Source organism: Gossypium hirsutum, chromosome A08, assembly GCF_007990345.1.
Source record: "Gossypium hirsutum isolate 1008001.06 chromosome A08, Gossypium_hirsutum_v2.1, whole genome shotgun sequence".
NCBI classification, from domain to species: domain Eukaryota; kingdom Viridiplantae; phylum Streptophyta; class Magnoliopsida; order Malvales; family Malvaceae; genus Gossypium; species Gossypium hirsutum.
This window is the reverse complement of record NC_053431.1, coordinates 38,095,236-38,107,709: the sequence shown is the minus strand read 5'-3', so window position 1 is coordinate 38,107,709 and position 12,474 is coordinate 38,095,236. Positions and strand designations below refer to the sequence as shown.

Here is a 12,474-nt window from a genome sequence, read left to right as displayed (position 1 = left end):
TCCAAGACATCCAAATTCGTTCAGCCACATTTTTTCTTTAAGAAGCATGTCTTTTGGCTTCAAGAAGCTAAATTTGGACTTAGCATTTTAATAGTTTAGTTCTAGCTTAATCTAGAATGTTCTAGCTAAATTTAAGTAGTTGTCTATTCGACTACTCCAAACAAGGCTATAAATAGTTGTTTACTTTTATTCGTAAAGGTGGTTGAACTTTGATTATTGTTTATTTGTTAATGAAACTATTTGGTGACATTCTTTTCTCTCTAATTTTGTTGAAGACTTTTTGGCTTATGTAGGAAGCCTAGTGGCGTCAACCTATTTTTCATCTATCCCGAACTTATCACTATTCATAATGTGCCATTCGAAACTATATCAAGGTTTCTACTTTACTAAATAGTGGGTCGAGGCTTACCTTCTTTCATCTGATCACCTTAAAAGCCTTTAAGCAATTGGGTCAATACTCTCTAGTATTGGTTCATGCTTTCTTTTGAGTTCCTTTCTTTCCATACTTACATTTCATCTTATCCAAACTGAATGATACTTCCTCGTAGACGATCGAGAATTTCACATACGACTCGACTCATCCCTGAGGCAGATCGTATCATCTAGTATCAGAGCTTGCAAAACGGGAAGTATCGACATTTCCACCATCATCTGGAATAGGTTCATAAAGTGAAAAAAATTATAAAAAAATTTATTTTGTATAAAAAGCATTGCATTTAGCATTCTTGAAATTGAAAAAAAAAAGGAAGGAGAATAATAATAAAAAAGTGTGAAAGTTTATGATCTTTGTTGATATTTTTGTATTCCCGATCAAGTACGTTTGATTTTCTACCATTCACTTCCTACCCCATCGCCATACCCAAAACCATTCCAATTTTCTTTCAGCCAACCCTTAACCCCCTCATCTTTATTCCTTGTTAAACCATTTGCAACTGACCCCTAAGCCTACGATAAGGCCTTGGCAAGTCCGAATACGAAGTTGTGAGAGAAAAGTTTGAGAGGTAAAAGGCACGAGAGTGTGAGCACAATCAATTGGAGGTAAAAGCCAAAATTACGAATACGAGCGATAGCGTAATCAAACTTTTTTCTTTCCAAGTGAAATCATGAAGTTTTTGTTGTGAGGAATTTATTTATGTTCTTATTTAACAATCTTTTCTTTCAGTAATAAATTATGTCTCGTGAAGAATTTTCCAAATCAGAATTCCAATATTTGGTGCAAGAAATGCGAAGAATAGTGAATACTAAGTTTGACAAACTATATTAAAGACTAGATAGTGTGGAGAAAAGAGACCAAAGTGAACGAGTGTCATCTAGTTAGAGAGTAGAACCGAGAACATCACGGAGATATACATTCGATGACTACTCGAGAAAAGATTCCTACTATGATTCCTATTATGATTCCTATTCACCAACAACTTCGAGACAAAGAGACCTATACTATGACTCCTACTCATTGAAGAATTTGAGAAGAGATTTCGACCGAGATTCCTTTTCATCAAGGAATTCAAGACGAAGAGAAGTCGATTTTGATTTTGAATCCTTCCGAGAAGACATACGAGATGAAAGATACACCTCTTCAAGAACTCCAAAGAAAACATCCACGGAGAGATCTTCACGAAGAATTGTTCGTGAACCATATGTAAATAATTTTTCTTTTTTTGAACAAAATTATTATTCTCCTAAATCTTTTGCGTCCCCCTGTAAAAAGAAACTGAGAAAAGAAAAAGACAAAAAGCAAAAAGAGATCAAAAGAAAATAGAGGCAAGAAAGGATTATGAGAGAAAATGAGAGGATCTTGAATGAAATCTAGAAAAGAAACAAAGAAATGAAAGAAAAAGAGGAAGAGAGGAAACAAAATAAGATTGAAAAAGAGCTTGAAAAGGAGAATGAAAAAGAAAAAGAGTTTGATCAAAAGAAAAGACTGGAAAAAGAAATTGAGGTAAAAGAAACGAGTGTCTCCAAAGAAAATGATTCGAGTGCAAAAGATGTTAGTCAGCAAGCGAGGATTGTTTCCACTAACCCACCTGTTAGTTTTTCTTATGATATCTCTTCCCAGGTTTTTGAAAATCCGTGTGACCAATTCTAGCTTTAATACCTTCCCAACGAGTGGCGATTTCAGTTGTACAAGAAAGGTAAGAACAAGAATGACAACTACCCACTTGTGTCCAAAGGTAAGCGAGGTAAGGACTCTATGATTATCGAGTCATTATCATTTGATTTAAAAACTGCTAATAAAGGTTTTGATAGGGAAATTTCTAAAAGGTCTCCAAATTTTGATTTGGTTAGTTAGTGTTCAACTCTTGATGTTAATATCCTTGTCTCAAGAAGAGCCACAAAAAGTTTGTCTCATGACATGTTTAACCCTTTTGTTGATTTGGTTTTAGTTATGCAAATCGTGGATGTGTGTGGTAAAAGTTTTGCACATACAAATTTTGATGTGTTTGAATACTTAAACTCTTTGAACATATGTGCTAAACCTTTTTTCTTAAACATGCCTATTCGATTGGTCTGTGCTGGATTTGAACTTTTGAAAAGTTGCATGTTTACAATTTATTTGTTCAACATATGTGTTTAAAGGTTTTTGCATACAATGAATAATCATTTGATTTTTCCCTTCAAGAGAAATCTTTGAATTTTTGTGCAAAATTTCCATGTGTCGATCTGCCTGTCCGATTGAGATTCTTGAAGTATGAGTTTCTGCATATTTGTCTGCCTAAACTTTTTTAGTTCTATTTTCGTGATTTATTTGAGAAGGTGAAACTCTTGCTGTATATCGGGCTAAGTGACCAAAATCGATTCTTTAAGTCGAGAGTAAGCCACTTTGAGTTGTTATCAATAAAAGGTAAGTACCGTAATCTCATTGTAAATAAATTTGTTATACCTTTTCATCCATTATGAATTTTATCTTCATTTCTGAAAATAAATCTTGTGCTTAGTTTACAAAATCAAAATCTAGTTTTTGAATCTGGAAATTTTGTTTTTAATCCCGGAATCAGTTTATGCTATCCACCTGTGAATAACATCTTAGCATGTCCTTTTAAGTATATCCTTCCTGATGGTATTGACTTCTTCCATCTTTGTGGAAATTACATTTTGAAGAGCGCGAGTTACTCCATTGATTTTTCACCTTTTTAGGTTTATTTGAGTCTGAAATATCGATTACATTACCTTGCTGAGGAGCGAAGGGTTATTTTGAGCAAACGAGGTAAAATCAAACTTTCAACATGTAACTTTCAAGGTAATCAAGGTAAGTCAATAATATCTTTGTTTTGTTTGAAAGATGAATAAATCGGTGTTGTTGATGATGACCTTGTTAAAGATATGGAAAGACCTTCATTTCATTTGAATTTTAGAAGAAATTCTATTCATGATCCGAACTTTGAAAGCCATTTGTTTTATGCTGAAATTGGAAGCTCACCTTTGATTAACCATGATGTTGATAATAGTTTTGTGGAAAGCGGCCATGCTATTTACCCTGCTAAAGTAAATCCATTCAATTGAATATGGCAAGGTGAGGTTGTTCAAATCAAAAAGCTAAGTGAATATGTCCTTTGTTTTGATCCATTTGGAATGTTATGGTTGAAACGAGGAATGAATATTCGTTTGCAAGATTGCGTGACTAATCAATCTTTGGCCCCTTTCTCTTTAATTTTTCATATTGATGGCATATCAAACTTGTGTGACATTGCGAAGTATCCATGTTATGATCGAATAAGATTTTTTCCATATAACCTTTGGAATAAATTTTATATATGCTATTTGAATACTTTTTGTTTGTTATTGCCGAATAAGGTTTGTGTGTGTAACAGCCCGATTTAGGGCCTAGTCAGAATAGTGGTCTCGGGACCACAAATCCAAAGTTGAAGAAATTATTTTATTATTATTTTGGAGTCATAGCATGTTTATATTAGTACATGAAAATTTTGGTGAGTTAATTTTGACGTTTGTGAGCCCGATTGTAAAAAAGGACTAAATCGCATAAAGTGTAAAAGTCCTAAATTGATAGCAAAAGGTGTTAAATAGCTAGAGAATCTAAATTTGGGGCCTTTAAAGGGCAATTAGACCCCTAGAAATAGGGTGGCCGGCCATAGGAGACATGTGTGGTCAAAAATTTTAATTTTTGGTGGGATTAGGTGACCAATTTTGACTAAAATAGAAAATAGAAAAAGGAAATGATATCACCCTATTTCCCATTTCTTCTTAGCTGAAAATTTCAGCCATTTTTGGGTTTTAAGCTTCAAAAATTTTCAGCAACTTGAAGCACTCACAAGTAAGTGATCCTAATGGCTTTTCTAAAATATTTTGTACTTTTGAAACCCTTGAAGCATGAGTTTTCAAATGAGGGTGCTATCTTGCAAAATTATCAAGAGTTTAGGGTTTTTCCATGAAAGAATTTATGTTGTTTTCTGAGTTTTTATGGGAGAAAATGAGTCTTGGTTGTCTTATAAACAACTTTTGTGAAAGGTGTTAGCATGAAAACACCTAAAAGGACTATTTTCCATAAGTTGCAAAATAAGTGATAAGTGTGTGAAATAGTTGGAAGTTTAGGTTGCTATAAGAGTAAAAAGAGTTTAGCTAAGCTTAAGAGGTAAAGAAACTCGATAAAAATCGATTTTCGGGTATAAGGGTAAAATGGTCATTTTGCCAAAGTCATTTTACCAAAAATGTGAATTTTCAATTGCCTAATTGTAATTAGTGACTAAACGAGTGTATTTTGATAATATAGATCAAGAATTGTCAAATCCGAACCAAGACCGAGGGAAATCTAAGCAAATCGACGAAACCGTATAGTCGCTACATTTTGAAATCCAAGGTAAGTTGTATGTAAATAATATAACTACATTGCTACTATCCGTATTTAAATTTTCATTGAATAGATATGGCATGAATTGCTTGATTTCGAGATTGAGAATGTGTAATGATCATTGAGATAGTAGAATTCCCGTTGGGACCTTAGAAAGTAAACAGGATATTCATGCCGTATCACTTGGGTCATTTGTGTGAGCTAGTGTAAGACATGTCAAAGACATGCATCGGCCACATTATGAGAGCCAGTGTAAGACCATGTTTGGGACATGGCATCGGTATTGAGACGAGTGCTAATGTAAGACATGTCTTGGACATGCATTAGCCTCGAGACGTAAGCTAGTATAAGACATGTTTGGGACATGCATCGGCTACGAGATGTGTCAGTGTACGACCATGTCTGGGACATGGCATCAGCATGGTTATGTGAGAGCTAGTGTAAGACCATGTCCGGGACATCGCATCAGACTCGAAGATGATAGCCAGTGTAAGACCATGTCTGGGACATGGCATCGGCACTTTACCCATGATTAAGGCCTATGGAATATCCGGTAGTGTTCCGAATGGTTCAACAGCGAGAGTTATAAATTTAAGTTAATAAGAAAAGTATAACCATATTGTAAGTATTACAGGTACCCAAGTGATACATATGTATAAGATGTGAACTCATTGTATATGCTATGTGATTTGTATGAAGTAAAGAGTAAGTCATGCTTATTCCCACTTTGGTCTCATAAGTTGTTGGTAAATTGTAGACTTATTGTTGTATATTTATTTATATGCAACTTACTAAGCTTTATGCTTACTCCCTTTCCTTTCCATTTCTTTCAGTGCCGCCTAACTAGCTCAAGGATCACCGGAAGTCAGAGATATCGACCACACTATCAGCCGAAACATTCGATATAGTTGGATTTATATTTTCGAATATGGCATGTATAGGATTAGAACTTATTATTGAGTCTTAGAGATTTGGCCAAATGTGTTGGCTTGGGATAGATTCGACACTTAGTATTAAGCCATGAACGATAGCTAATATTTACATTGAGTTTATAAAAGTTGCATCTACATGGTTGAATGAATGTCTATTGTGGCTGATTTGATTTTTGAAATTATGCTTGTTTTGGTATTGGCTGGTATTTGCATGAAAATAGGTATGCAAGGGTGGCAATGAGGTTTGGTAAATATCCTTATATTACCCATACGGGTAGACACACAGGCATGTGTCTAGGCCATGTGTGACACACGGTTAGCCCTTTGGGCGTATGGTCCAGTCGTGTGACCCCTGCACGTAAAAATTTCAAGTCAGTATGCATGATAATAAACACACGAGTAGAGACACGGCCATGTGTCTCAGCCGTGTGAAGGACACGACCTAGTACACAGGCGTATGCCTTGGCTGTGTGACAATTTAGGAATGCTGACATCAGAAATAGAATACCCAGGTTTTTGCACTCGGGTTAAGACACGAGTGTGTCTTGGTCGTGTGAGGGACACGGGACATTGACACGGGCATGTATCTGGCCGTCTGAAAACCCCTATAGGTGTGAATTAGAATTTAATTCCACACGGGTGTGGGACACGGGTGTGTCCCAAGGCGCTTAGGTCGTGTGGACCACACGGACCACCAACACGACCATGTCGAAATGGTCACACGGGCCTGTTACCCTTCCACAGGGATGTGTGATCTATTTTAAGGCAAATTTCTTAAGGTTGGTTTAAGGACCCTGAATGGTTTTGAATAGTTTTTAACGGTCGATTTGGGGCTCATAGGCCCATAGTAATAAGTTTAAAGTAGAAATTGAAAAGGTTTTAATTTGGACCAAGTCTCAGTGACTTGAGACTGTTTGTATGCATGAGATAAAGTTAGGTAATGCCTCATACTCTGACCCGGCGTGGGTTACGGGTATAGGGTGTTACAGTGTGCAATCCTTTATCCCATTCGAACGAGGAAAGCTATGCAAGAAGGTACATTTTCAAATGGACAAAAGTCTCGACTTGAGGACAAGTCGCCCTCAAGAGGAGGGATGATACGAGCATGCCTTGGAGCTCATTAAGCTCTGACAATGAGCTCCTCAAGCTACTTGAAGTTCTAATAAGCCAATTGCAATATAAACGTTTCCTAGAAGCTGTTTTAGCTTCTAATGCAAAACCTTAGCTCGAAACAAGGGCCAATGCTCATAGAATCAGCTTGAAGCAACTATCCAAAGAACCGGTGCATTGTTGGCAAGCTGATCTTAGCTCATTTCTAGCTCCTCAAGCCCATCCAGCTCGTTTCAGCTCATTTAAGCTCGTTTCAGCTCGTTTCAGCTCAACCGAGCTTACTTTCAACTCGTTCTTTATTTCAATAAATTAAACTAAGTTTTAGTTTTATACTAATTAGTTTGCTACAGCTCATTAATGAAAATCCTAGCTCAAATAAGTTCATTAAATGTTTCACTTAGTTTGAGCTAGCCGAACTTAATGCTACTAGCTAGTCTTTAATTAATGTGTTTAGTTTAGCTTAGCATGATATTTATGATGTCTAGTTCATGCTGTTAACATGTTCAGCCAAATATACATTGGGATTTAATGTGTTCATGTTTCTTGTAGGTTCAGCCGAATGTATTGAGCACATTTAATGAGATTCATGCACGGCTAGGTACATGGATTAAGAGTTCATGCTTGAATGAATTTATACACAGTGGGCTGGCTATTGGTGATTCTTAAGCAACCTTTTGGCCAAGAGATAGTAGTATATTTAATACCAAGGTGCAGCGAAATGTACAAGGAGTATTAATGAAGTGATGCATGGCTTGGCTCAAGGAATCGGAGGGTTCATGTATGGATGAAATGCATGAATTGTGGCTGGTCCATTAGTTTTCTAAAGGTGTCTTTTTAGCCAAACACCACTAAGGCCGAATCTAGACTTGTCCATTGAGCTAACTTGCAGCCACATTCATCCAAGTTACTTACCTTCAATTAAGAAGTTGTCCATTGTTGTTCCAAGCAGCCAAACATAAACAACACATCACAAGGTCTATTCAAGCCCAATGTCGAACCTAGACAAGTTCCTTAAAGCTTCCAAGACATCCAAATTCGTTTAGCCACGTTTCTTCTTTAAGAAGCATGTCTTTTGGCGTCAAAAAGCTAAATTTGGACTTAGCATTTTAATAGTTTAGTTCTAGCTTAATCTAAAATGTTCTAGCCAAATTTAACTAGCTTTTAAGTTTAAGTAGTTGTCTATTCGGCTACTCCAAACTAGGCTATAAATAGTTGTTTACTTTCATTTATAAAGGTGGCTGAACTTTGATTATGATTTCTTTTTTAATGAAACTATTTGGTGAGATTCTTTTCTCTCTAATTTCGCTAAAGACTTGTTGGCTTATCTAGGAAGCCTAGTGGCGTCAACCTGTTTTTCATCTATCTCGAACTTATCACTATTCATTGTATGGCATTTGAAACTATACCAAGGTTCCTATTTACTAAGTAGTGGGTCGAGGTTTACCTTCTTTCATCCGATCACCTTAAAAGCCTATAAGCAATTGGGTCAATACTCTCTAGTATTGGTTCGTGCTTGCTTTTAAGTTCCTTTCTTTCCATACTTACATTTCTTCTTATCCAAACCGAACGATACTTCCTCATAGACGATCGGGCATTTCACATATGACTCAACTCATCCCTGAGGCGGATCGTATCAATTTGCCAAAGATCAATCCGTCAATTGGAGTGTCACAGCCGTGGATCTTACTTCACCTATTCCTAACATTTTGAAACTAGATTTTTCCATCAAATTGATTCTCGCTCCAAGATCACATAAAGCTTTACCACAGTAAGATTCTCCAATATTACAGGATATAGTAAACCTTCTAGGGTCCTTCATTTTCAAAGGTATTTTGTTCTGTAAGGACGCATTGCACTCCTTTGTTAGTGCTACAATCTCAAACTCACTAAGCATTTTCTTCTTTGTTAGTGCTACAATCTCGAACTCACTAAGCATTTTCTTCTTAGACAGAATATCCTTCATGAACTTGACATAATTGGGCATTTGTTCTAAAGCTTCTACCAATGGTATATTGATGTGAAGCTCATTTAGAACATCCTATTTCTGTTTCTATTAGGCATTGCACTCCTATTTCTATTGCTTGCTCCTTTAGTATATAAACAGACTCAAGACTTATGGACAATTCTTGAAAGAATGAATCTCCCCACAATATACATAGGAAACAACATCAAATTGACTCGGTGGCTGAGCTGCAACATGATTTAAAGCGTTGGTAGTAAACTGTTTCAATATTGAAGATATAGAAAATACATGAGCTGAAAGTGAAGCAAGGGCATCTACTTTATGCACTCTGGCTACTAGTCTTCCTAAATATGCTCGATTTTTCGGCCACTAGTAGTTGTTATTGGTTATTCTCTCAATGATCCTGTAAGCCTCATTAAGACTTCGATAAGAGAACACCATCTGTAGAAGCATCTACCACCAACCTTATCTGTACGTTGAGACCATTATAAAATGTCTCCAACTAGATGTAATATGGATCCCATGGTGAAAGCATCTACAAAGTAACTCCTTGAATCTTTCTCATGCCTTCTATAGGGACTCATCATCCATCTGCTAAAAAATGATGATCTTATTCCGCAACTTCGTATTTTTGCTAGGTGGGACATACTTTACCAGGAAGCGTTCAGCTAATTCTTGCCACGTTCAAATTGAATGTAGTGGTAACAAATTAAGCCATGCTAGTGCTTGATATCGCAATGAGTTTGGAAACAACTTTAATCTCAGCACGTCTTCAATTACACTGACTATCTTAAAGGAATGGCTCACCTCCATGAATAGCCAAAGGTGAAGGTGTAGATCTTCTGTGGGCATTCCACTAAATTTGCCTATTGTTTGAAGCATCTAGAGCATTACAGGCTTCAATTCAAACTGCGATGCTTAGATCTCTGGTCTCATTTTATTACTCAGATTAAGTTCTTTAAAAAGGGGCACATCATACTTCTTTATAGCTCGATCCCTATCATAAGCAATAAGGATTGGATTATGAATATTAGCGGCTCTATTCCCTTGAAAATCATTCCATCTTTGCGGCTTGCCTTTAGGAAAATCTTTCTCATCTTCTTTGTCGAAATGTCCGCTTGATTTCAAGGTCTACAGGAAGTAGATCAGTGATTTGATATATGCTCCTAAACTCCTAAAAAGAAATCACAAAAAATAAAGAATAATTAATTAATTAATTAAAAATAAAAATAAATAAATCAAATTGCAAGAAATTATTTCACAAATAAGGATTAAATTAACAGTCCCCAGCAACGGCACCAAAAACTTATAACATATGGGTTTGTGCAAGTATACACAGTCGTTATCAAGTAATAAGTAAGTAAAAGAGTTATCGTCTCCACAAGGACTGTATCTGTTAATCAAATAATTGCAAATTATGAATTTACAAGTTGGTAAGAAAAATACAATAATTTTGAAGTGATAGATGTTAAAATTGAATTAATTAACTAGATGCAATTTAACCTAAATGAAAATTAGATGAAATGAAATGCAAGGTGATGGTTTTGTAGCAATTTCACAAGTTCAACAACAATAACATGAATAAGCCAGAACAATTACAATACTTGACTCAATTCATTTTCATCATGTTTAACAATGTTCAGAAAATATTTCATGGAAACTCGATCTTTCATTAACTGGGATCTCATATAAGTTAAACCATGTAACAGCACGATTTCGGTAAAATCAAAATAGTGGTTTCGGGACCACAAATCTGATTCCGAAAGAAAATTATTTTAATATTATTTTATGGTCTACAGTATGATAATAATGTCGTATGAAAATTTCGTAAAGAAATTTTACCGATTATATGTTTAATTTGATAAATGACCAAATTGCACAAAGTGCAAAAGTTGAGTTCTAATAGCTAAAGGGATTAAATAGCTATGGAATTCAAAATTTGAGGTCCTTAAATGGTAAATAGACCATTCAAAATGCTTAGTTTTTAAGGATGATGATTCATTCATGGAAAATTAATTAAAGAAAAGGATAAAATTGGAAAGATGATAACTAAAGATGGTAAATAATAAAATAAAGAAAATATCATCATTTTTATCATCTTTCCCAAATAAATATAGAAACCCTAACCATGGAGAATGGAAGAAAGAGAAAACTTATTTGGCCAAATTAAGTAAGAATTCAAGTATCGTTTTTAGTAATTTTTATATTTTTGAGATCGGGATTACCTAATATAGTTATTTTGGGGATTAATTTGAAAAGTTATCAAAGTATAGAAAATTTTCCATGGATGAATATGCTGAAATTTTGAAATATATGGTGGAAAATGAAAGGTTATTGATAGCTAAACAACTTTTACAAAGAAAATTTTAATGAATTTATGATTTAGGGACTAAATTGTAAAAATAAAAAAGTCATGAAAAGAATTTGAATTTTATGAAATACATAGGCTGTAAATGTTACTTGTAAAATTCAGGTAGGCTTGGAATAAGGATAAAATTGCATGAATTTCATTTTTTGAGCCTAGGGACGAAATCGTCATTAATTAAAAATTTAGGGGCAAAACGATAATTTTGCCTAAAATGTGAATTGGACTGAATTGAGTATGAATTGTATTAAATTGATGTTAAATTTACTCGTATAGATCTGGATAGACCAAATTTGGAGTTAGAACGAGGAAAAGAGGAAAATGTCAAATTAGTAGATTTTATGTACATGAACAATTGTTAAGGTAAGTTCATGTAACTAAATTGTGTATATTTATACGCTTGTATTGAATGTATTTATGTGAATTGTATAATTTTTATAAATATATGAAATGATCACATATCCGATAATGCCAGAAAAGTGTCAAATCCCATTTGAATAAATGAAAATTGATGGATACAAGTTTCCCGCATTAGTTGTGGTCTTGCATAAGTTGCAGACACACCATAGCTCAAAAGAGCATCTTGTATTAGCCCTCTTGAGATTCCCATTATATGGTTCTTGCGAGCTTCCCAATAGGTTGTGATCCTACATTTGTTGTGGGCACACCTTAGCTCTTATGGGCATCCCGATTATAGGCTCTTTATGAGCTTCCTGTTAAATTTGCTCTTACTGAGCTTCCCGATTGTGCTAGCTTGAACTTCCCAATATTGGCTATTCAGAGCTTCCCGATATGGTTCTTTGTGAACTTCCCGACAAGGTTCTTTATGAGCTTCCCGAAATGGCTCTGTGTGAGCTTCCCGTTACAAGGCTCGAGAGTGTGCTTCCCAATTATGTGCCCTAATTAGGTACCCCTGAATATGAATTGACAGTTTTTGATTTGTACATTTCGAATGTACTACCTGAGTATCCATCGATATTTCAAATAAATTCAAAAGGAAAAATCCTGACATGAGAAAATATGAACACGAAATGAATTATTACATGTATCTGCCGGAAATACATTGAAATGATGATACATTATAGATGGGAGTATGAGATGGTGATATATGAACATGGAACTTATTTGATGAATATGTTCATCTAAGATTATAAATCTATACACTTCGAGTGTATTTTCCCGGGTTTCTATCGATATTTTAATTGATTTAATGAGCAAAATCCTGACATGAAAAAATTTGAACTTGAGACGAAATATTATGAAAATGTACTTGAAATACATGGGTATAATTTGTATATGT

General features: G+C 35.0%; 1 protein-coding gene and 1 non-coding gene across 2 annotated transcripts; one reads left to right on the top strand and one right to left on the bottom strand.

Annotated features, from left to right (window-relative positions):
* Positions 1 to 8,494: 8,494 nt before the first annotated feature.
* Positions 8,495 to 8,830, bottom strand: LOC107946560 (uncharacterized). The gene has a single exon (XM_016880976.1). The coding sequence runs from the start codon at positions 8,828 to 8,830 to the stop codon at positions 8,495 to 8,497; it is 336 nt and encodes a 111-aa protein (XP_016736465.1).
* Positions 8,831 to 9,326: 496 nt separating this feature from the next.
* On the top strand, positions 9,327 to 9,433 carry LOC121205412 (small nucleolar RNA R71). The gene has a single exon (XR_005900490.1). It is a non-coding gene; the product is annotated as a small nucleolar RNA R71 (small nucleolar RNA).
* The last annotated feature ends 3,041 nt before the right edge of the window (positions 9,434 to 12,474 follow it).

What these genes read in the sequence shown, in the direction of transcription:
- LOC107946560 (XM_016880976.1), bottom strand. Translation starts at nt 8,830, where the DNA reads ATGCCCAATTATGTCAAGTTCATGAAGGATATTCTGTCTAAGAAGAAA.